The 23,117-nt window shown below is 51.1% G+C and overlaps 2 protein-coding genes across 5 annotated transcripts in view; one reads left to right on the top strand and one right to left on the bottom strand.

Annotated features, from left to right (window-relative positions):
- The window catches only part of CASKIN2 (CASK interacting protein 2), a 34,785-nt gene extending 33,394 nt beyond the window's left edge, over positions 1–1,391 (bottom strand). For 2 of the 3 annotated variants that reach the window (XM_074921979.1, XM_074921983.1), the window contains exon 1: positions 1,212–1,390. The gene's annotated coding sequence lies outside the window, so the exon portion shown is untranslated. Of the gene's footprint in view, positions 1–1,211 lie in introns of all 3 variants that reach the window. The other variant, XM_074921980.1, reaches the window with a different exon arrangement.
- Positions 1,392–14,502: 13,111 nt separating this feature from the next.
- LOC141967885 (melanin-concentrating hormone receptor 1-like) lies at positions 14,503–19,273 on the top strand. 2 transcript variants are annotated; one of them, XM_074922101.1, is made up of 2 exons: positions 14,503–14,676; positions 18,121–19,273. In XM_074922101.1, exons 1-2 carry the CDS (start codon positions 14,619–14,621, stop codon positions 19,164–19,166), a joined length of 1,104 nt encoding a protein of 367 aa, XP_074778202.1. In that variant the 5' UTR covers positions 14,503–14,618; the 3' UTR covers positions 19,167–19,273. The 2 variants fall into 2 exon arrangements, with proteins under 2 accessions (XP_074778202.1, XP_074778201.1); XM_074922100.1 differs by having other exon boundaries at positions 18,118–19,273.
- The last annotated feature ends 3,844 nt before the right edge of the window (positions 19,274–23,117 follow it).

Raw genomic sequence — 23,117 nt, 5'->3', positions numbered from 1 at the left:
CTGGAAGCTGCAGCTGCCCACGAGCACAGACCCCCCGTGGGGTCCCCCCCCGTGCTCCAGCCCTCCCCAAGGTGTCACGCCACGGTGTTCAGGGCAGCTGGGGAGGTGATGCTCCACTGCTGGCTCAGCTTCTGGGATGAGGGGATTGCTGAGGCTCCCACACCAGGTTGCGGGGGGGTGTGTGTCTCCCCCCGTTGTCGCTTCCCTGGGGCCCACGGTTTGTTCAGCTGAGGAGCCCCCCAGGGGCTGGTACCCGGCGCCGAGACCAGTGCCCACCGGGGTCAGCTGTCACCTCCCTGCATCCTGGGACGCCCACACCAGCTTAATCTACGTTACAGCGAAGTTTCAGCCGCTTGACTCCGACCAACTTCTTACCGCAAACAAATCCCCTCCTGAAACCTCCTGCCTTGCACTGGTCTTCAAAACTATTTCATTTAACCCTCTGCACTGCGTTCAACTTCACGCTGCTTTTCAAAAGCACTCACAAAAAGTGAGTGTGAGGGCGCTGAGGCTACTTATTCATTTATTTTAAAAAGTCTGCACGGCCTCGCTTAGAAAGCAGCCCCGTACTGCTGCTCTACCTCTCCCTGAGCACACGAGGCTCAGCGAGTAACTCAGTGGTACGGAGAGCTCCAAATACCGATCTCCACCTCTTCAGCCTCTCGAGAGAGGAGCAGCAGAGAAGGTAGAAGTCGAGAAGTGCAAAAAGCTGGAAAAGCGACAGCAAACATCCCTCCCACCCGAGCAGAGCTGAGCTTCCAGCCCAGGAATCCACCTGGAGAACCAAAGTATCCCAAACATTCCCGCAGCCAACGGCAGCGCCGGGAAAAAGGAGGGAGAGAAGAAAAACAAAAACAAAAACAAACTAATTACGTAAGTGGAGAAGGAAAGATGCGAAAGAGCAGTAGGCACCCAGGCTGGGTCCCGGAGGGGCGGGTGGGGGAAGCTCCCCCCATCCTCCCCCGGGAAGCCCCGCGCTGCCTGCGGCGGGGGGAGGCCGGGCGGGCGGGCGGGCAGCGGGGGGGGGGGCACCGGTCGTGCCTCCGTCTCCCCCCGCCCCAAGACCCCCCCCTCCTCAGGACCTGGGCTGGGCCGCTCCCTGCTTGGAGGGAGAGAAGGGTTTTCTTACATACACCCCCCCGCCCCCCGCCGAGCGGCTCCGCTGCCTTCGCGAGCGGCCGGAGCCCGGCGGGCCCGGCGGCCCCACTCACCTGCCCGCCCGCACCGGGGCGAACCGAGCCGAGCCGAGCCGTGCGGTACCGCTCCGGACCCGGCCACGCCGAGCCGTGCCGTGCCGGGCCGAGCAGCAACTCGCCGAGCTGTGCGGGACGGGACCGGCGCCGGGAGCGGAGCGGGGCGAGCGGCGCGGTCCCGGCTGCCCGGCTCGGCGCTCGGCAAAGTCCCGCTCGGGCTGGCCCCGTCCCGGCAGGAAATCCCTCCCCGGCCCGGCCTGATTGGAAAAGCCCGGCGGGTTGTGCGGGCTGGGCAGGGCCGGGGCTGCTGTCACTCACCGTGATGCGCCGGCAGATTTGGGCAGGGGCAGGGCCGCGGCAGCCCGCCGCACCGGCAGCGCTCCCGCCCCGGGGATGCCCCCGCGGCTCCCGGGCAAGCGGCTGGCTCTGAGCGGGGCCTGGCCCGAGAGCCAAGGCGGCCCGGGACCGGCGTGGTACGGGACCGAGACGGTGCTGCGGACCGGCCGTCGGTGGGAGGTCTCCCAGCTCCGACCCGGTGCTCCGGGACCGGCCCCGGTTTGAGGTCCCCCAGCTCCGACCCTGTGACTCGGGGACCGGCCCCGGGGGGAAGGGGCGATTCCCCCACCTCCAGCCCCCATCTGACCCGGGCAGCCCTTTGCCCCCCTCCACCACCGACCACCCTGGCAGAGGGGTTGCACAAAGCTGCTGATGGCACCCACGGGATCAAAATCCATCGCTGCCCAGCTGTCCAAGCCCCAAATTAATTCTACTCTCACAACACAGTAAAATCCACCCAAAATCACCCATTTCTGCCAGTCCCTGGAGCACAGTTCCCTTAAAACAAGAGATTGCCTAATAAAGCTGGACAGCTTTTGCTACATGATACCCCTAGATTATCATCAACTAATCAGATTAAAACACACGGAGGCTTTGATTTTATTCACTAAGTGCCCAGCCCACAGCTCCCCAGGGGAGCTGCAAAGATCCAGCACCACTTCGAACCAGGCCCCGAGACATTTTGCCAAATGATGGTGAGCAATCCCAGTAAGAGGGATCCTCGGCCAGGAGGAGGAACTGACGTTTCAAGACACACCCTGTCTTTTCAGTTTAGGAATAAAGAGATTATTATGCACATCTAATTATAAATGTCAACATTTTACAGCTGCTATGTTGAAGCATGAAGCTGTAAGAAGCCCTGCTAGGAAGGGCTGTGGAGTTAAATGTCTTATTTCTCCTGTGAGTTTTGCCAGAGCTTGTAAAGCTCAGTGACATTTCTAATAATCCCCTGAATTTATGTAGCACCTTTTGTCCTTTTAAGGATCTTAATTAAGCTTTGCAGCTCCCTGAGCACAGACTAAACCTACTTTGCAAAAGAGAAGCCCAGGCCTTGCTTTGTACAAACTGTGGGTCCTGTTTCAGGCAGGGGTAGGACTTTTCCCCCCTCCCCATGACCTCTGGCAGCACACCCTTACACTGCAGTAAGGACATGCCGCACCGATATTCCCACCCAAAGGTTATGGTGCTTCAGTGATGCTTGTGTGGTTAAAGGTGGGGAATTTAAACTTCAGTTTCTGGAGTCGCAGAAGCCTTTTGAACGGAGGGCACCACTGGAGGGTTTGCCCTGATTTACCAGAAATCCGCAATTTCTAGCGCAGCCTTTGAACATCAAACAACATGTTGGTGCTCCTGACTCCACACCGAAGCCCGACGCCTTCGCTTTACGGCCCTGCCCGCAGACAGGCAGCAGAGGGGGATGAGCAGGCAGCAGCCCCCATTTCCTATCGCATATCTCAACTTTCCGTGGACTCTGGGAGGTTGGAGGGCTGGTGGGTGATCCCAGCACAAAGACCTGCCAGCAGCTCCAGCCATGCCCACCTTGCAGAGCCGACAGACCCACCGTGACATTTATTCCCCTGTGCCTGCAGAGCAGGTGCCGAGAGCATCGATTGAGGGTCCACTGCAGAGAAACCCCCTTCACGTACTGCTGATGTGCGCAGTCTAGGAGGTTTTCAGGGCGCAGGCACCCTTGAGGGGCCGGCCCTGTCCCCAGGCCCTGCAGGAAGGTGCCCGAGGCAGCAACGATTCGTGTTCCACCACTGGGGGTGAGGGGCCTGGGGGGTCCCCTGCGGCCAGGCTGCTCGGTCCGGCGGGGCCCTGCTCCTGCTTCATTCAGGTCGATGTTGCCATCTAGAGGCCCCTGCTACAACGATCTCCTCCTAGCAAAGTATTGGAAAGGAGTTGGGGTTTTTTTTGATTCAATGAAACATTTCAAAGCAGCTTTTTGGAGTTGAGGGTTGAGGGGGAGGAGCAGATCAGTTGCTCCTACAAGAGATGTGGTTTTGACTCAAGTCACTGCCCATAGCTTTGCCAGCTCTCCCCAAGCCATGTCTGGGATGGCTGATTGACGGCCACAGCTCATCCTGGCTCGTCTCACAGCCCCAGCAGCTGTGCAAACCCCTCCTCTCTACTCCGAGATTATTTTGAGGATGGGGTAAAAAACTCAGTGATGCATTTGCTGCCAGGGAGGGAAGCAGCCCACTGGCAGGAGCAGCACACGCAGCAGTACCCACCGCAGCTCCGATGCCAGCGCTGGCTCCAGGTGAGGCTGGGACAGACACAGCTTCAAGATCTGAGAGTGCAAGACTCACAACCAAGTCTCACCCATAAAAGCCAAACTTGTCACAGCCATCTCATCCCCATCGTGTGGGTAGGCGGCCTGTAAAGGCCCATACCAGACATCCCAAACATTTTAAGTATGTTATGAACCAGCTGGATGGAGATACACTTCTCCCCTCTCAGCTGTGGCTCAGGCTCCTCCTTTCACTGTTTAAAACCTCAGGGAACGTGCCCAGCTCGACCCGAAGACTTACTGCTGCAACCCCAAGGCTGTCCCTTGCACCCGGGGCAGGTGGAGGCTCAGACTAACATGGGAGCGAAGGCAGCTGTGCAGGCAGAAGAGGATTCCCACAGGCAGACAGGGTTGCCTTCCCTGGGCAGGTGTGCACATACTACTGCCCAGACACTCCTAGTTCAGGGTCAGAGCGGGGCTGGGGCTGGTACCTGCACACCCACAAGCAGCAGAGGCTGTGCCACCCCACACTGGCACCCCAGTATCTGTTCTGCAGGGGGGAAGGTGTGGGCTGAGAATGAAGCAGGGTGAGGAAGAGCCTCTCCTGCACTGAATCAGGGAACAGCAGAAAGGAGGTTATTGCCCAGATTTAAAGCTGCCCCCAGAAGCCCTTCCTGCAGCTCCTGACATTCATTCCCACCAGTACCTGGCTCACTGAGCACCAAAAAGTGCCCGAGGCCATAAGCTGCCCAGCAAGTCTCAGTCTCATTCCTGGTGCTCAGCAGTCACATCCCAGCCTCAGGGACCCTTCTTCCACAGGCATCTGTCCCTTCCCATGTTGCATCCAGGACAGGCATTTTCTTCCTGGCTCAGCACTCCACCTCGCTGACTGCAATGTCAGGGTACACCTAGAGAAGGATGGGGGATCCAGGCACAGATGATATTTACATATGCAGCATTTACTCCTTTTTTAAACCCTCCTGGCAATAGCTGCTACTGGAAGAAGTCCAAGAAGAAAAATTAGAGGGTTTGATCGAGAGGGAGATGTACTGCCCCTGAGGAGGAGGATGCTGTGCTGCCAGGGACCAGGCTCTGCAAAGGGATGGTTTGGCCTCAGACACCTCCTGACCCCACACCATGTGCAGCACAGCTGCTGCCTGCAGCCTCTGGCCAGTCCCCACTGCAGGATACACACCAGGCCCAGGCCAGAACCTGGACACAGCTCCACGAGCACGTGCTTAACAAAACTGAACATCAGCCATAGTATGAAAAACATCAGTGACTGCCCTTAGCAGAGCTGGTGGTACCTGCTAGTGGCTGAGAGCAACATAAGCCTCACCTAGAGTCACCTCTCCAGCAGGTAACAGGGCTTTGGAGGTGATTTAGAAAGCTCTGCTCAGCTACAGTCTTTTACAGCAAAGAAATCCCCCTGAGCACACGTGACATCAGGTAACCAGCCCTCAGTTACATCATTCTGCTGAAGTCCAGCTCCGAGCTCCCTTGAAAAGTAACTGCAGCCTCAGCTTGAACACGTGCGAGCTGGGAGTTACAGCCTGCACCAGCCTCTACCCTGGCACAGAAAACCCGGCACACAATCCCTTCCCCTGCACCCGCGTGGGAACTCAGGCCATGCTGGCACAGGGCTCTCGGCAGGAGCCGCCTTCCCACGTGCCAGCGCTCAGCTCCCGCCGGACTCACCTCTCCAGGCACACGTGCGCTGCTGCTCGCGCTGTCCTCCCCGTCCGCTCACTTTCCTCCTCCTCCACGGCCTCCCTGTGCTGACAGTCACTTCTTTCTGGTCCTGTGCCTTTCTTTTCTCTCCGTTTCCCTTGCTCAGTCCCTCACTCAGGAAATTAAAGATAATCCTCCCTTTTTTTGCTGCTGGATTCCCTGTTTAACATTCGCTGCGTGTGCTTGCACTGATTCAAAACAGGATTAGACTTTCTGTTGCTTTGATGTCAGTTGGCTTTGCACTTAAGGCAGAGGGGGGAAAAAGAAAATGTCTGAACAACCTCTTGGTACTGCGCATCCACTTGTACCTGTGCTGGAAATGAAGGTCAGGCACATTTACCTGCAGAAACTAAGTCCCCTTCCAGAACCAACCTGGGGAGAATAGACCAATCTACAACCCCAGCACTGCAGTCCCTGCACTGGGCATTATTCTCTGGAAACGCCCAGTATTCATTCTGACTGTTATCATCCAGCAGCGTGGAGGCTGAACGGCTCCCATGAGGAGGGAGGTGTCATTAATCATCAGAAAACCACAACTCGTTGGCTGTCAGTGAATACTGCAACCTCCAGCTGCCGCACAGCAGGGAACATGCGGGCCACCGGCATCGCTTCAATAGAGATGGGGGCTCGGGGCTCCCGGCTGGGAATACCCCGAGCTGCTCCTTTCTAAGGGAGAAGCAGGTGCTGTGGGATGGCCAAGATAGAAATCCGTACCCTGCTCCCTGCGGTGTGACACTTGTGCTACAGCACAGCCTGTGAATTGGGCATTGCCCTCTGCTTCCTTGGGCCTGAGCTGCTCCCGTCAGAGGACAAGGAATTAAAGTTATTTTCACTGGCTAGTACCTCCACCACCAGTCTGAAGCAGATGAAGAGCATTTTTCTCACGTTATCTGCAACAGTCTTGCTTTGCCGCTGAGACACTGCTCCTCAAATCCACAGTGTCCGAAGTAGCCCACACCACAGTTTGGAGCTGGGGCATGATCTCCCTCATCTCAGCCCTGCACTAATCTCACACCAGAAAAGAGCCTTTCACATAAGATTCTGCAGAGCCACAACCAGGGCTGGCATCTGGTGGTGGGTCCTATTCCTGCTCATCCAGGACAGCCCTTTCCTGGAGTCTCCAGGGGCTCACAGGTGGTTTCTGCTGCCTGATGCTCCAGCTCCATTCCCATCTGAGCTTCACCACACAGACAGCCAAGTCTCCTCTGGGTAACAAGCAGACCTGGGGGCTACAGAACCAGAGATATCCAGATGCACCTGGAACTATCCCAGCAGCTTCTGCAGGTTATTTAGGAAAGTGGCTCCATGGTTGAGCACAGTCCAGCCATGGCCGGGACCCACCTCCCAGCTCAGTCCCCAGCAAGAGGCACAGCCAGCACCCGCAAAGCAGAAGTGGGGACACATCTAAGCTCTCCCTGGGATCTAGCAGCTGTAATCTTTGTCACCTGTCCATACTACTGCACTGCAGTCCCAGCCAGCACTGCCACCATGCTGGGCATCCTCCAGGATTGCCCATGGGCTGGGGGAGCACCTCTGCCAACAGCACAGTGTCTAATCCATTTTGCCCGGTGCATGCACACAGACTTGATTAATGTCTGCAACGAGCTCCATCCATCATCAGGGAGTAAAGGAGATTAACTCCGCAGCACGCCTGCCTCACGTTGATCCCATTCTCCAGGCCTCTTGATTAATGGTGAGGCCGCCTTATCTGTCAGGCCAGGAAACATGAATATCCGGGTTGACGGGGGATGAAGGGAAGCTGTGGGCGCTCGGGCTGTGGAAGGGGCGCTGCTGGCCCGGCCACAGCACCCTCTGCCATGGGGCCGTGCCACCGCACCCCTGCTCCCCATTCCATTGCCCCCCTGCACACTCTGCTCCTTCCTCCCAGCCCTTCCTTGTCCTGCTGGCAGGGATGGCCAGAGGAAGAGCAGCAACCAGAGCACTGATGCATCCCTGCAGGAATGAAATGCTGAAAACCAAAGGCTGGGGCTCCATTTCCCCTCGATGGGCAGAGGGGAAGATGTCACTCCTCATCCATGGAGGGAATTTGGATGAGCCAATTTGGAGGCCTGGAGTAATCCGGGCAAATCCCCTCCCGGGGCTGCAGGCGAGGCTGCGGCTGGCCAGCACTGCGGAGGGTGGCCGCTCGGCTGGGCTCTTCCCCGAGAGGACACGCGTGTAAAGTGGATGCAGGGAATTAGCAGTGCCATCTGGATGGGCTCCAGCTCCTGCCCCTGGCTCGCCACTGATGCTTCATTAACAGCTCCCTCCTTTCAGCTCCCATCTCCTTGGCTTCTGCCACGATCAGCTGGGCTAGAGTTTTGTTGTCTTGGGTTTTTTCCAAGTGGAAATTATTTCTCATTTCTTTTAACAATCAGGACACAGAGAAAGAGACAGGAGAGGAAGGAATTTCCAGGAGATGAAAGGGCAGGATTAAGGACACGTCTTTTACTTTGTTATCCCTCTAGTGTGTCTAAGAAATTCCTTTCAGGAGAAGGCTTTAATTAACTGTGTTTTCCTGACGGGAAAGGAACTTGGACCTAGAGATAGATCTCGTTTCTTGGGTCTGCTGAAAACACCGGCTGCAACCTCAGCAGCCCAGATTCATACACACACACACTCTTACACAAAACTTAGCACAGTACATTTTGATTTGCTTTACAAAGGCACTGACTGCCACCCGAGTCTGGAAAATAAGGCACGGAGGAATAAAATCCGCATGAGCAAGGTTACTGTGCATGGCGCCAGCAGGAACAGGATCTGAGTGCACTGAACCACAGGGCTACGGTGGCTCAAGACATGGGAAGGGGCCTTTGAGTAGAGGAATAACCCAGGGCAGGAAACAGTAGAAATATCTCCATTGCCTTCTACACCAACAGCCTGTCTCACACACAGAAAAAAATCAGAGCAGGGAATGAAAGAGGCCTGGTGGCAAACTGGGACATTTAGAAAGCATCACACTGATGTATCTGCATCTTCTACTGCCGCAAAACCCTCCAGGAACTGAGTCAATCAAAAATAACATTTAGGGCTGATTTTTATCCAGATGAACTCTCTCCAAATATTTTAAGGCAACCAGCAAACCAGCCAACTTCTGGCTTGTTTAACCCCTAAAAGGAAATACCATTGCAGAAAGCATCTTGTTCTGTGAGCTTGACCTGCAAAACTGGACGTGGTACCAGGTCTGCCTGTCCCCAGCACTACCCCAGTCACCTCCCTGCACCCCAGCTCTGCCCTGACCTGCTTAGTCTTTCCGCAGCTCAACTTTCTAAGTAGACCTGGACACGAAAGACCAAAAATCCACGCAGGTTTCCAGAGGAAGCCTCAACCCACCTTACACAACAACAGCAACTCTTACCAGGGAAACTTCTCACCTGGTCCCTCTGAGAATCACATTTGCCTTTTTTTTGAGCCATGTTAAACAGGCAGCTCACACCAAACCCACATCTTCCTCCTCTCCTGTCTTTCCAACTAATGAACTCCCAGCTGATAAGAAATGCTGATTGCTATTGCTGAAACGTCTGTTTCTGCTCTTGGCGTTTAACAGCCCAAGGGGCTAAGTGGTTTACCAATTATTGTTTTCATAAGCAAGCATCATTTTACTTTTTCATTATCATTTTAAAAGGTTCCCACCCCTTCCAGCACCCTCAGCCACTGCTTCCAGCCCCAGCAGACGTCTCCATGCCCAGCAGCGGCACAGGGCCCATATGGCTGATTTGCCAGGGGGGAAACAGAGAGGAAAGAAACATCTGGCTGCTCCAGCAACCTGACTGCTGAAGTGAGCGGAGCTTTTCCTGAGGCCTGCAGGGCCATGTCAGGAGGGTTTCCCATCCCATGCTAACACCAGTAACAGCCCCCGTTCACAACACAAGACTTCAGTCTCACTTGTGATTTATTTCCTTATTCATTTTACAGATTTTGTGCTTCTCCACATCTTCTCCAAACTAAGAATTTCCTGGGAGGTGTTCTATCAAATGTTTTACTGGACTTTAGGTAGATTCAATGTACTGCAGCTCAAAAATCAGCTATTACTGCTTTACTCCCTCCTGCCCCTGCTCAGAATTAGGAGCAGGATTGCAGTCTCTGGTTATAAAACACCACCTTTTTCTTTTTTTTAAAAAAATTAAATCTGTCATAAATCCTCACACTTGGATTTGCAATTTCATCTGACAGCTCTTTCCAGGCACTCACTGGAGTTTATCTCTTCTCCCTGACTTGAACCTCCCGGGATTTTCAGTTTTGCTTCATCTCAGATCTGTAATTTCCATTTTCAAGTTCAACATCATCATTCTCATTGAAAAGGGTGACAGAGCACTTATTTGGGTTGTGCAAACATCTATTCTTGGTCATTAACCCCTCCTGCATGAACCCTGCTCTGCCTCCTCTTGAGCCCCGTGCAGTTATCCATGAGCTACAGATCCAAGCCAAAACTTTTCCCCACCCCATTCAGACTCAGGAAGAATTCAGGTTACAGCTGCCTCCTTGTGCTAACGCCTGTTCTTGTAAAAGGGAAACACAGTAACTAACAGCGTACACCCTGCAGCAGGATTTGTCTCCCTGGGGGTTCCTGGTTGTTTCTGTCCAACGTCAAGAGCTGCCGGCAGCTTCTTATCTCTGCCGGCGGGATCTGCCTGTTTCACCGAGCGCGCATCCGCATCCCTGACCTCAGCACACTGCCTGCAGACGGCCATGGAGCCCACCAGCCTCTCGGCTTCCCTGTCACGGGGCAAGCCCTGCTTGGCCCCTTCTTGTTATTTTTGGCTGTGCTTTTGTCTCTGGGATCATCTAACCTTTAGCAATGAAAACAAAACCACAGAAGGCTGCTGCCCTGGCCTTTGGCTTGTTGTGAGCAACTGGGATGGGCAGAAGCTGAAGGCTAAAACCTCAAATTAGCAGCGTGGGACTGGAATGAGCCAGGACTGACCAGGCAGCTCAGACCTGTCATTTCAAGGGCAGGAAGCCTGCAGGGAGAGACGAGGTGGTCATCTGGTTTCAGATAAATTCCCATTTTGTGCTAATTAATTAGAAATCCAGCATGGATAACAAGAAGGTTTAGACAGTTGTTTAGCTAAGTGTTCCTCTAAAGCCATGTGTGACTATCAAGCAGCTGAGAAAGGGGCTTCACCCTCCTGCATTCATTAGACACACACACATTAAAGAGAAAGCAGTCGGGGAGTTGGGAAATCAGGGGTTTGCTTGTAGCTCAGTCTCAGGCTGTGGCTCTGTGTTCATTCACACCAGCTCAGGGCAGTACCAGATCACAAAGTAGCGCTGATCTGAATCGAATCAGGCATCAAAACAGAATAGCAACTTCTTTCCAATTAGCCAGACCATATATGCAGCACACATCTGGATCAACAACAGCAGCGCCTGAGTCACCATCAAGTTGCCCTGATGAAGCTACTCCTTCAAACCTTTGGGTTTTCTCTGTGTGTTTGTTGTTTTTAATCAGACAATTACATTCAGCACACATCCCTCTGTGAGGATACAAACAGTTGTGCTGGGATAATCATTGCAGAAAGATGGATAACATGCTGCCTAAACCAGCGATGCTGTAGAGAGAATTACTGTCAATTTTTGACCTCAAGCTCAGCATGTGGCTTCAGTGAAATTATTTAACTTTGCCAGATGAGATTTTCCTTCCCTGGAGATGAGAAATGATAGCAAAGACTTACTTCCCAGAATCAAGGGAGGCAAAACGGATCAGTAGTTGGAAACTACTTTACTAGTCTTGCCTGAAAAGGGGTGAGACTGATGTGCAGCTATCAGACAGAGACAACAATATTCAAGTACTCAGCCAGCATGGAGAGTTGACATACCATGTCTAACACATCCTGAATTAAATCATCCCTACCCCTAAGGCCACCGCAAGGGTGAAACTTCACCCATCAGGCTATTTGATCAATATAAACAAAGACAAAGAGCTAAGCAAGAAAAACGCAGAGGCCCATTCTGTAAGTCTGGAGCTGTGAATGAGACGACCAGTGAGTTAGAGGGGAGGATTTGCAACTTGGCTTTTAGAGAAGGCTCCTCTCTCCAGAGTGCAAATCATAGTAGTAGCGAGGTGCTAAATAAATATTTAGCAAATGAGAAAGTCTCCATTTAATGAGAAATTATTTGGTGAAACGAGCTGGGGAAATGGTTTCAGTAGTGTGGTAACAGAAGCCGGCGCTGTGTTCTGCCCCACGGGATGCTGTGGTTCTACTCGTGTTGCGTAAGATGGTATTTCCAGCTGAGACAGACGCAGGAAATATAACTCATTACTGAAATGCAAGAGCCTTTCAGGGTTAAACCACTGTTACACCAGCCAGATTCATTCCCTAGTCACAGAATTTGCCTCGCAGCAGCTTTGGAAGATACTATCTTTCTTCATAACAGTGATGTTGCAGACAGGATGGTCTAAAGATAGTGGTGATGCCAAGTTTGTAGGAAGAAGTAATTTTTTTTCTTTTATGTTCAAGGGCTAAGCTCCATTTCCACACCTTTATCCACATCATTAGGCTGTCGAGATGGCAGTTCCCTGCTTAAATGTTAATTATTGTATCTCTCTTTTAAGATGCGTTTTCAAGGGGTTAGTGCCTCAGTCTTCCTTGTAATTACATGGAACGGTTAGTACAACTCCTTGGCTACATCCTAGGGTCCCTTGAGAGCTCGTCCCAGCTGCATTTTCCAGTAGATGAGCATTCATAGAACTAGTCCTTCAGAGAGCTGCTGCCTTCAAGTGTTCAGCCAGATAATGAGCCGATTACTGTGCCTGCTCCTTCTGGCAATGGCGAGCTCTATGCACAGACAGGCTGTGCATCACCAGTTGCTGCAGTTAACATTCCTCTCCTCCTCTCTACCCTTACAACTTGGTTGGGTTGATTTTACAGAAACCAGCCCCTCTTTAGGGCATGAAATTCCATAGATTATTGAAATCACAAAAAGAGAGAACCACACCTTGTCAATATAAATATAAAATGAATATAAAAGCCCAATAATAAAAGTCATATAGCCATGCTGGTGAAGTGAATCTCAAGTGCTGAGTACAGCTTTGTCATCACAGCTGTGACACATGTGCATCGGGGATGGAGCGGCTGTGGTTTATTACGCCCCTACAGCCGAGAAGAAGGAATTACAGCTTCCTCAAATGCAAGGCGGTTTCTAAGTGAATGGCAATAATTGAGATTGCAAATTAAAAATAATGCTGTGCTTTGGAAACTGCTAAATTTAGATGTCAGGTTCGTTCTTTAAAAGCTATAAGATAACTCGTTCCTCTCCAGGGAAAGTGAGTAGGAGCTTGTCTACGCAGGAAAAATGTTTGGAAAAGCAACTGCCCACCAGTTTCCCATGCAAACACTCATATTCTGTACTTCAAGACTGGATTAAGTGAAACAACACGAAGGTCCTCACTGCAGAGGACAGAACCCTGTTCACAGTAGCTCTCTTGCCTTAGGTCCATCATCCCAGTACACAAACTGTAGGTTGCTTTGCAGCGGTAACCCCGTATAGGTGAACATAAATGTTTGCCCAAGATGTGAGGAAAAAAAGGGTCTTTTAAGAAAATATTAAGTGACTAAAAAAAATCACTTTTTTTTCGCAAGCTGTGCAGGTTTAAAACTGCAGTGTATATACCATGGATATCTGCTAGAGAAGAACCTCTTGGGAAAATCACTGACTGAGACAACTCAACAAAAACCTCACAGCAGAGCAAACAAGTTGGCCCCAGCCTGTCTCCAATTCCTAAGAACTATTACCGTGCCTGGATGAAGCATGCTCCAGATTTCTGTCTGCTGCTGGTCCACTAGAGGACAACCTAATAATGATGAACTCCTTTGGCTTACATAGTAAAAGGCCCATACTGGAAATGCTGCTGCCAAATCTGGTTTACAGCCCATGCTGGGATTGGTGCTGGTATCTGTGTTGAAGCTCATTTTCAGTGGTACAGATGACTTCTAGTCCTGATTGATACAGCTCTTTGAAGCTCCAAAAAATGGCCCCTACAGTTGATGCCAACCTTTACAACTACAGAAAAAGAGACAGAAGCAAGGCAGATTTCCAGACAGACAGATGTAGTTTTCACAGAGCAAACCCAATCCCCTACGCTGCACTCCACCACAGAGAAAAAATGCCTGCTGCTGCTGGTTTTCTTGCAGACTTCTGACATGGTATCGTGCTTTTTCAGTGCAGGAAACGCTCTGCATTTCAGGTACAGAATGATCCTTTAGCCCTGGTAACGTGATTTATCAAACCATAACAGAGAAATCCAACTCATGTATAAACAGTGAGCACAACAAAATCATCAGCTGAAAGCCACAGAAAAGAGCAGGCTACTGCTCTGGCAAGGCACAGAAAAAGAACCAAGTAGCTTCTCAAAACCCAAGGGGGTTCTTGTCTAGTATTTTTAAGGCAAAAAATTAGTTGAATGCAAATAAAATCTGAGCTAGCAATAGCTAATTTCTGAAGCTAGGAAGCAAATGAACTGTGGCAAGAAGTGGAACAGCAGAAAACAGCAGAGAATTAATTGCAAGTGAAGTGTCTCAGGTTGAAATTAGAATTGGAGGGGGTCAGAGGGTCAAAGCAACAGAGTTTTCAGTGGGCAATTTGGTGTTTTAACATCCCCCAGCCTCACTAGCAGGGATGCGTCTGTGACTCAGGAATAAAAAGTGCATGTGTGTCTGCAAGAGAGAAGAATACACGGTGAAGGCGGCGGATCAGAGCTAATTAAAAGACAAAATCTGATACTCCCCCTCCTACTGACGATAGCGGGAGCAGGCTGGCTGTAATTGGGAGGGCACAGACCCCAGCCGTCCCTCCGTGGGGGGGGCACGGGGGAGTGATGTGAGGGGCCGCCGGTCGCAGCCCCACCGAGGCACTGCCCAGCCGCCCGCCCCCCCGGCGGTGCAGGGGGTGCTCGCTGACGACGTGGCTGGCGGAGGCTCGGCGGGGCCAGAGTGGGCGAGCGGAGCGCGGCGTCGCCGAGCCGCAGCCTCTGCTCGCCGGCTGCAGGAGGGCTCCTGCCCCCCGCACCCCGCCGGGGGAAGGGGAAGGGGGGGGGACGGGACACACAGCACCCCCTCGCCACCGCAGATCCACCGAGGGAACTTGCCCAACTTTCTCTATCCCTGGCACCGGGACTCACCGCCATGGCCCCCACCAACTCCTCCCGCAACTTCTCCACGCCGGAGGCTCGGAACGGCTCAGGTGAGGCTCGGGGGCTGCGCGGGGCGGAGGGGACCCCCCCGAGAAAGCGGGGGGGGGGCAGAGACCTTTGGGGGGCAAAGTCTGCCTGCACATGGTTCTTGCGCTGCTCCTTCTCAGCGGGGCCGGCGGGTACCCCAAGAAGTCCCCCAACAAGTGGGAGAGGCTGAGCAGAGGGGCACGGACCCGACACCCCCCCCGGGCTGGCGGCCGGGACGAGCCGCCTTCAGCACCCGAGGGCGGACAGCTCCGGGCCGCGCGGGCGGGGGGACCCTCGGGGGGGGACCCCGGCCCCAGCTCCCCCCCCCCCGGGACACCGCACAGCACCAAACAGGGCCCGGCCACCCCCCTTGGCCCCGGCGGCTGGGAGCGATTCGCGGCCGTTTGGCTGCGAGACCGTAACAACTCCGGCAGCCCGCGGGCTCGGCTGCGGGGCAGAGATGAACCAGCCCAGCTGGGCTGGGGGGGGACGGGGCACAGAGAGCAGGAAACATCGCTGGAGAGGGAAGTGGAGATCCTCATCAGTCGCCTGTTTTCTCCTCCAACCTACCACTGTTCTCAAATCAATAGTTTAGGGTCAGGCAGGCCAATTCTTGGTGGTGCAAGTTGGTGAAACTCTTCCACAGAAGGTGTTTTATAGATGTGGTCTTTGACTCCCTCTCCACCAGTGTGTCCTTTATAAACTGAAAGTGTGCTTTAGGTGCTTCCTTCTGAAATGCGGTAAATATTAATTTCTTATGTATCCAGGCAAAGCTGAGGACGACAATCACTTTAGAGGAAAAAAAGAAATAATTTAGTCCAGCCCTCTTTCAGTTCACATAGTGCAGTTCCTTTCAGGACTTTTAAAGAAGAGTAACAGGGCAGCCACAGATCTACAAGCAAGGACAAATCAATGCCTACAGTATCTGTTTCAGTAAACAAAGTACAGCCACTTGAACGTGCACAGAAACAACACTGAAAATTCAGATTCAATGATTTCTCAACAGAAGAAGCTTTAGAAAATAAATAACTTTTGAGTATTTGACAGTCATGCACTTCTGACTCCACCCTATAATACACCCATGAACTACAGCTTCACACTAGCTTCTAGCTAATAACACTTGAAGGTCCTGCTTGTACAAATACAAACAGCAGGAATGATGCTACAGCTCTATACAGACTACCTTTCACATGAAGTCTTTGGGCGTGCACACATTCTGCTTTAAGGTCAGCTGAGCTCATTCCAAATGTTACAGGATCACCATGAGCACTGTATTGATTATACTGCAGGAAAAGGACATTTTGTCCCAATTTCCAGCTAACCACACGGCCTGTACATTTCACTCATACACTCCATTCCCACCACATTCATAACAAAGTTCAGGGCTAAAAGAGAGGAGAGCAGAACTCGTATCAGCTACATGAGGAACAGCAGGACCATAGGCATTGTCTTGCAATTTCTAGTCTGCCATCTTCAAGCATTAAGGAGGTGAGATCTGTCTGGATGTTCAGGGGGTGCACAGTCTGGGTGCTGAAGAGTATCAGGTCTCAGTAGGGTGCTGATGACAGTACGTTATCTACCAAAAGCCATGTAGCATGGGACATTTCCTCACGTTAATGAGTGGCCAGGAGGAAAAGGGACTATTTAAACCCCCCACAAATGGCCTGGACCAGGATTTTTTTCTTATCACCCAAGTCTATCTTTTACCTTCAGCCCCCTGCCTGTTCTCCTGGGCCTCACTGGATGCTTTCCATCATTTGCATAGAGGCTTTCAGATCAAGTGGTGCAGCAATTGCTCTACTGGATTCTGTCCTTGGCATTGCTTATGCCTAAACAGGCTGTTCCCTAGTGCCAGAAGGATTGAGATAGTGGCAGCTCATCGTGTCCCACTTCTAAGAGCACTTGGTGCACCCTTTCCCAGCCACAGGTCAGGCCAGCAGTGTATCCCCAGATATTCTGCCAATTCAGTCAAGCTTCTCTGTCACACCAAAGTAAATCTAGAGAAGTTTGTACTCAAGAAATCTAGTGGTCATAGTCAGCAAATACCACCTCAGCAAACAGACACCACTTCAGCAGAGACACCACTTATGTTATTTCACTTAATCTCATTTTCAAGTTTTCCATAGGTTCTGTTGGAGGACACTTCCCCACTTCTCCTACAGGTGTAGGCTGCTAAGGAGATGGAATAGTACAGTGACTAAAAGCATTTCCAATTAACACCACACTGAATCATCTAACAAAAGACATGCGAGTCTAGGCTTAGGGGCTGTCATGCATGTCTTTGACAGTCACACAAATAACTCACACAAAGCCTTCCCCTAGAAAAAACAACACCGAGTCTCATAGGAGAGTAGTAATGAGATGAAATTATGTTTGTCTTAGCTGAGAAGGATGATTTCAGACTCCATCACACCCTGCACATGGCAGTCTTGCAGAACAGAACACACCACACCACAGTCAGTGCCTTGGACATCACCTTCCGTGCCCAAGAGCAGAAATCCCTGTTGGTTCGCACTAAAGGCTTGTAAATTTAAAATGTGATTTTTAAAATGTGGTTAGGGACAAGGAAAATGTGAATTTGATTATGGTTGGGTCTTCCACCCCAAGGAGCAACAGTCAAGCATCAGTGCTCATAAGTTGTTATCGCAAGAATTTTTCGTTGGAAATCCACCTACATCCACAACTCAGAGACAGCAGCTTTAAGCTATGTTTTTCTCCTTGTAGAACTAGGACATTCCCTGTTGAGGGGCCACTCTGACACATACTCCCAAATCCCTGCCTGGCCACACACCTGGATTTCTTCCTATAAAAGAAACTAGAGAAAGGGAGAGGGGCAGGGAAGGAAGGTGGAAAGGAGTTCATGCTCTGACCTAATCCTGACAGCAGAGCTGGGACACAGCCAGGGTACGGTCCCAGATCTCACAATATAGATAAGCGTTAGTCATCTGCCTGCACAGCCAATGAACTCTGTGTCTCATACTGTACAACAGATAAACCACCCAACAGATGAGCTGAAGCTTTCTGACAGCAGCTTGAGCATTGACTACATCCAGATTTTGGCACCCACATAGAGGCTTTACTTCTCCAATGTGCAAAGCACCAGCTGCCTCACTCCCCTCAAAAATGGCCATTGTCAGACACTGGTGACTGCAGAGGCACACCAGCCAGATGTTTGTCCCCCCAAAAAGAGCTGGGGAGTTTCAGAGCAGGACAGAAGTACATCAGGAGAGCTGAGGAAAGATGACTACACATGGCCAGATTTGAGTGGGGTGCTGCATGTACTGAGTGACAGAAAAGGAAGTGTCAAATCCCCACCTAAGCCTCTCCAAGTACTGCAGAGGGTCTTAAATATCATTCCAAGATACATCTTTGAGGGGGGATCCAGCTTCAGAACAGGTCAAGCACACAGAGATGTAAAGAGGTTGCCTCTGGGTTGCACTCACTGCTTTGGTTTGTTTTGGCAGTAGCAGAGAAGCCAGCACCATACACCAACGTGATCATGCCCAGTCTCTTCAGCATCATCTGTTTCCTGGGCATTGTGGGGAACCTCATTGTCATCTACACTATCGTTAAGAAGAAGAAGCTTAGGTGCAAACAGACAGTGCCTGACATTTTCATCTTCAACCTCTCCATTGTGGACCTCCTCTTCCTCCTGGGCATGCCCTTCCTCATCCACCAGCTCCTAGGCAACGGCTCGTGGTACTTCGGAGCTCCCCTATGCACCATCATCACTGCCCTGGACACAAACAGCCAGATCACCAGCACCAACATCCTTACCGTGATGACACTAGACCGTTACCTGGCGACTGTCTACCCTCTAAAGTCTACCTATGTCCGGACCCCGTGTGTTGCAGCTCTAGTTATCTGCTTGGTGTGGCTCCTCTCCTTCCTGACCATCATTCCCGTGTGGATGTATGCAGGTCTTATGCCTCTGGAGGATGGGACTGTCCGCTGCGCTCTCTTGCTTCCCAACCCAGAGACTGATATCTACTGGTTCACCCTCTATCAGTTCATGCTGGCATTTGCTGTGCCGTTGATAGTAATCTGCGTGGTTTATTTTAAGATCCTCCAGCACATGGCCACCACTGTGGTCCCACTGCCACAAAGGAGCCTCCAGGTACGTACGAAGAAAGTCACCCGCATGGCAGTTGCCATCTGCTCTGCCTTTTTTATTTGTTGGGCTCCCTTCTACATCCTCCAGCTGGTTCACCTCGGCATCGACACACCATCCATGGCCTTCTTTTATGCCTACAACTTTGCCATTAGCTTGGGCTATGCCAACAGCTGCCTCAATCCCTTCCTTTACATTGCCCTCAGCGAGACCTTCAAGCGCCAGTTCTTAGTGGCCATCCGCCCTGCAAAAGAGCCATGTCGCAACAGCAGCTCTGTCAACAACAACAGCATGACAGAGGCCAGCATGTGTCTGAAACTGGCACCAGAATCCACCCAGCAGACTCAGTTTCTGGAGGACTTTTCCTCACGTTCACTGCCTGTGACTGTGGCTGTTCACTAGGGCACTCTGAAGTAACCACAGCAGAAAGCCTTCAGATCTGTGAGTCGATGGAGAAGCAGCAGCTTCAGGCAGTTCTTGGTGAAGGGTATGAACTACAAGCTTCCACCTCCAAGAGTCCAGGTGCCCCATTTTTCCTTGCAGGGCTCTGCTCCTACACTGCCCTTGGCCTATGAGATGCTGCATATTGCTGCTTCCTTCCACTCCTGCACAGGAGGACTCTATCACACAAGACACTGGGCACCCAGAGAGAAAGGAAAAGAGAGAAAGGACAGAAAGAGGAATATTAACCCTGGAGGAGTAAAACATCTCTCAACACCACTACCCAATGATTGACTGGGGTTCCTAAGCATCATGTCACTATAGAGCTTCTCCATTCAAAACTCAAATCTTTGAAACAGTGTCATATATTTTTTTATACGAAATCTGACCTGCAAACTTTGATGGCTGTGCTCATATCCTAGAAGCAAACAGCAGAGAAATCTTGGGGCCAGAAATCTCACCTAGGTCTGTTGCTTGGCTTTTTGGTTCAGCCCCTTCTGCCTCCAGTGAGCTGTATTGTTTGGCAACCAAAACATTTTCAATAACTAGCTAATTTTGATGCTTATCCTAAATATTTCAAACAAAATCAGGCAGATAATTGCACTGCTTCAAGGGACTGCATACAATTCTCAAAACTACTGCTGCTAACACCAGCTTTGTGGCTTTTCATGCCAATGAAGAGATTTTCACACCGCTAGTTCCTCATGCTGCTCTTGTGCCTCGCAGTCTGCGTAGCCATTGGGGAACCCCAGGCAGAGGGTTTTAAAAAACCCAATGTGCAGAGATCTGTGGAGCAAGAAGCTGTGAAAAGGCAGCTCTGAGGAAGCAGAGTTGTTTATGCAGCTTCCTCAAAATAACAAGTACTTTACAAAGTTTAAAGAGGGTAAGGAAATAACTTTGCTTGCTAAAAAGACTAGAGAAAAGACAGCACAGGTCAGCTAAATGTGGTGGATTACACTGAGCGCCTGCACAGGGCTCCCAGGGGACTGCACAGGCATTGTTCAACACTTTGTCAAACATGGAGGAACTGGTTACTGTAGATGAATTTAATATAAAGAGGAATTAAAACCATAAAACAGCACAAAAGAATTTGTTACCACGCTTAATGGTTTCATGCCACTGGTCACCCACAATATACCCAGAACAGAGATTGATTCACCCTTACACAGGTACACAGAAAAACTGCATTACCTGCACAGGACTTTCTAAGGCACATGCACACTTATAGGTGCACCTAGCACATCCCCCACACACACACTCATAGGTATTTTTAAGTACAGCCAATGCTTTGGCCTACACCATGTAGAAAACACACACAGCCATTAACTCACCTCTAGCAATCAAAGCAGGCTGGTGTGCCACACTGATTCTTTTGACATCAGATGCAGAGCACTTCACTTCTCAAGTCATCGAATAAACCTCCTGACAGGGTCTCTCTGTATTTTCATCCCAGGCTCTGTCACCCTGCACCCACCACAGCAGCACATCCACACCGCAACTGTACGGGATCTTGTCAATTTTTCACCTCCGTGTCCCTGGGCAATAAAGCCAGACAAACACATACAGAGCTTTCAAGCTTTTTGACTTTAAAATCTTTGTCCCATTTTAACTGTCAGGAATGTTCACCTGTTGGTTTTCAGGGAGCTGCTTTGCTCTTTGGTCAGTACTCTCCCCAAAGGGCTTGGGAGTGAAGATCAAGGAAAATGCGAGTTGTGCCAAACCAGACTTGCTCTGAGAGTGAAGGAAGCTATTGTGTTACCTTTCCCTCATAAGGAAGTTAAGGGGAGGACTGGCACCTTCTCTGTGAAAGGATGTGGTAACAGCTGGGTGGGTTTTTTTCCCCTCCGTTAATATCAGCAATGAGGAAAGTGAAAACAGACTGAATTGTCAGAGCTCTCAGAGAGCAGCACATTAAAGATATTATCTTGCTTACACAGTAAAGGTCTTTATGGCTGAACTAGTCTGTTCCCATCCAAAGTGAGTCAGTCTGATCCAGAGTGGCCAAGACATGTGCTAAAAGCCACAGAGACACCATGGGCTAACCAAGAAGGGAAGCCAGAACCAGCTGGTGCAACACTCAAAAGGGTCTTTGTGGGGTAGACCTTTTCCAGATCTCATCACACTGCAGTCAAGGCACAGTACATGGGCACCTTCTCATGTTGAAGTTTTCAGATGTGAGGTCAAAAGCCATGCTAGAGAGACCTGGTCCCAACACCAGGGACAAGGCTTCCCATTTACCTGATGTCCCAGCAGAGGCACCTGCCCCTTCCTACCACCCTGCAAAGGCTCATGGTTTCCATTCCCTCATGTTCCTCCTGCCTGTCCCCAAGGGATTCCTAGTCCAGATGTTTAAATACTGGCTGTGGAGTCCCTCCCTTTCCCTGTACATCCATAAAAGCTGTGGCAAACACACCTCAGGACGACAAAGATGTGGATGCCTGTGGATGTGCTGGAAGGTTGGGAAGAGAGGTACAGACAGTGAGAAAACTAACAAAGAACACGGACAACATATGACTTTTTCCCATCTTCCCTAAACCACCCCAAAGCATAGAGCAAGATGAACAAAAGTCTCTCCTTTGAAGACAAACTAATCAAAGGCTCTCAGGAGCATCCTCCTACCTAGGTGGTAAGGTAAGGCCTTTCTAGGAGCTAAACAGTCTTTGTGTACCTTGGTGTGACCTGCTCCAAATATCCTACCCCTTTTGCCTATTTTTCAGAACCAGTTTTGTTAAGTTGGAGAGTCTGTTGATGTTCTGGTTTGTGTTCAGCTTTACATCTTTGTCTGTTCTGCTTTGTACTATGCGATTCCCCCTGTCTCAGTGCCTTGGTTACTGATGGCAGAGCCCAAATAAAAGGCATCGCTAAGTAGAAAAGGACCCAGATACTCGCACAGAGATAGGCAGCTGAAGTGCTGCAAGGTCTGTCTGAAAGGCGCGGTGAGAAGGGCACAGAGATAATGCAGCATGTTTCCCTGCAGTCCTGACTCCCATGCGCAGCCTGTTGTCTCTCTTGCTTGGGAGAAACTAAAGGAAATCTATCTAAATAACCAGAAGGAAAACACCCCCAAAACCAAAGGGTAACAGAAAGAAACTATACAATCTAGTTGTTCGGATCAACAGCCCGCTACACTGGATGAGACAAATTTCCTCAGCTATTTTTCCAGCGCTTCTCCTGTGTGCTCGCAAGCTGCTTTGTCAGACAGCAGGGAGACAGATGGGTTCACTCTCCACCCCCTCCTGTTCCCCTCCTTGTCCTTAGAGGTGTGACTGAAGCCACATGTCACAGCTCTGCTCTTGATAAAGTCCCACAAGGGGCAGATGGTCCAGTTACTTTTACTCCTACTTTCCCAGCTAGTGACAGAGCCCTCCTCCGCTGGTCGCTGCAGGATTAAGTCCCAGGTTCACCCTTCTCAGTTGCCTCTTCCACTATCCACATCCCTATGTCCACACTAGGTAGTAAAATAAACTCTTGCCATCCCTACAGTCACAGCTTTGCCAAGCCAGCCCTACAGACAAGCTGGAGCTGAGGTGCCCAAAGCCTTGCTAGGCAGCAGGCTAGTGACATTCTGCCCTGGCCACCCTTCTCAGCCTGAAGCCTCTGCATGGCTAAACCTGCCCAGGAGCAAACTGCAGCCACGGTGGAGAGCAGGCACAATGCTGGCGGCCGCCGGGTGGGGAGGAGGGAAAGGTAAGGTGACTCACTGGCCCATGGGACACAGCCAGAACTTGACTAATCATGTTTCATCAATCCTCCTGGGCTGCTAATTGGATGCATTTCATTCAACAGACTCACCGGTGGGAGAGGAGCCACGTGGCAGGTACAGATACATTCCCAGCCCACTTGCTTTGCATTAGTCCTCCTGCCAGATGCAGGGACCACACAGCAATACCCTTTCTTGCTCACCTCCCATTA

Source organism: Athene noctua, chromosome 18 (genome assembly GCF_965140245.1).
Source record: "Athene noctua chromosome 18, bAthNoc1.hap1.1, whole genome shotgun sequence".
In the NCBI taxonomy this organism is placed as follows: Eukaryota; Metazoa; Chordata; class Aves; order Strigiformes; family Strigidae; genus Athene; species Athene noctua.
The sequence above is the reverse complement of the archived record's forward strand: the minus strand, read 5'-3'. Positions and strand labels throughout refer to the sequence as shown.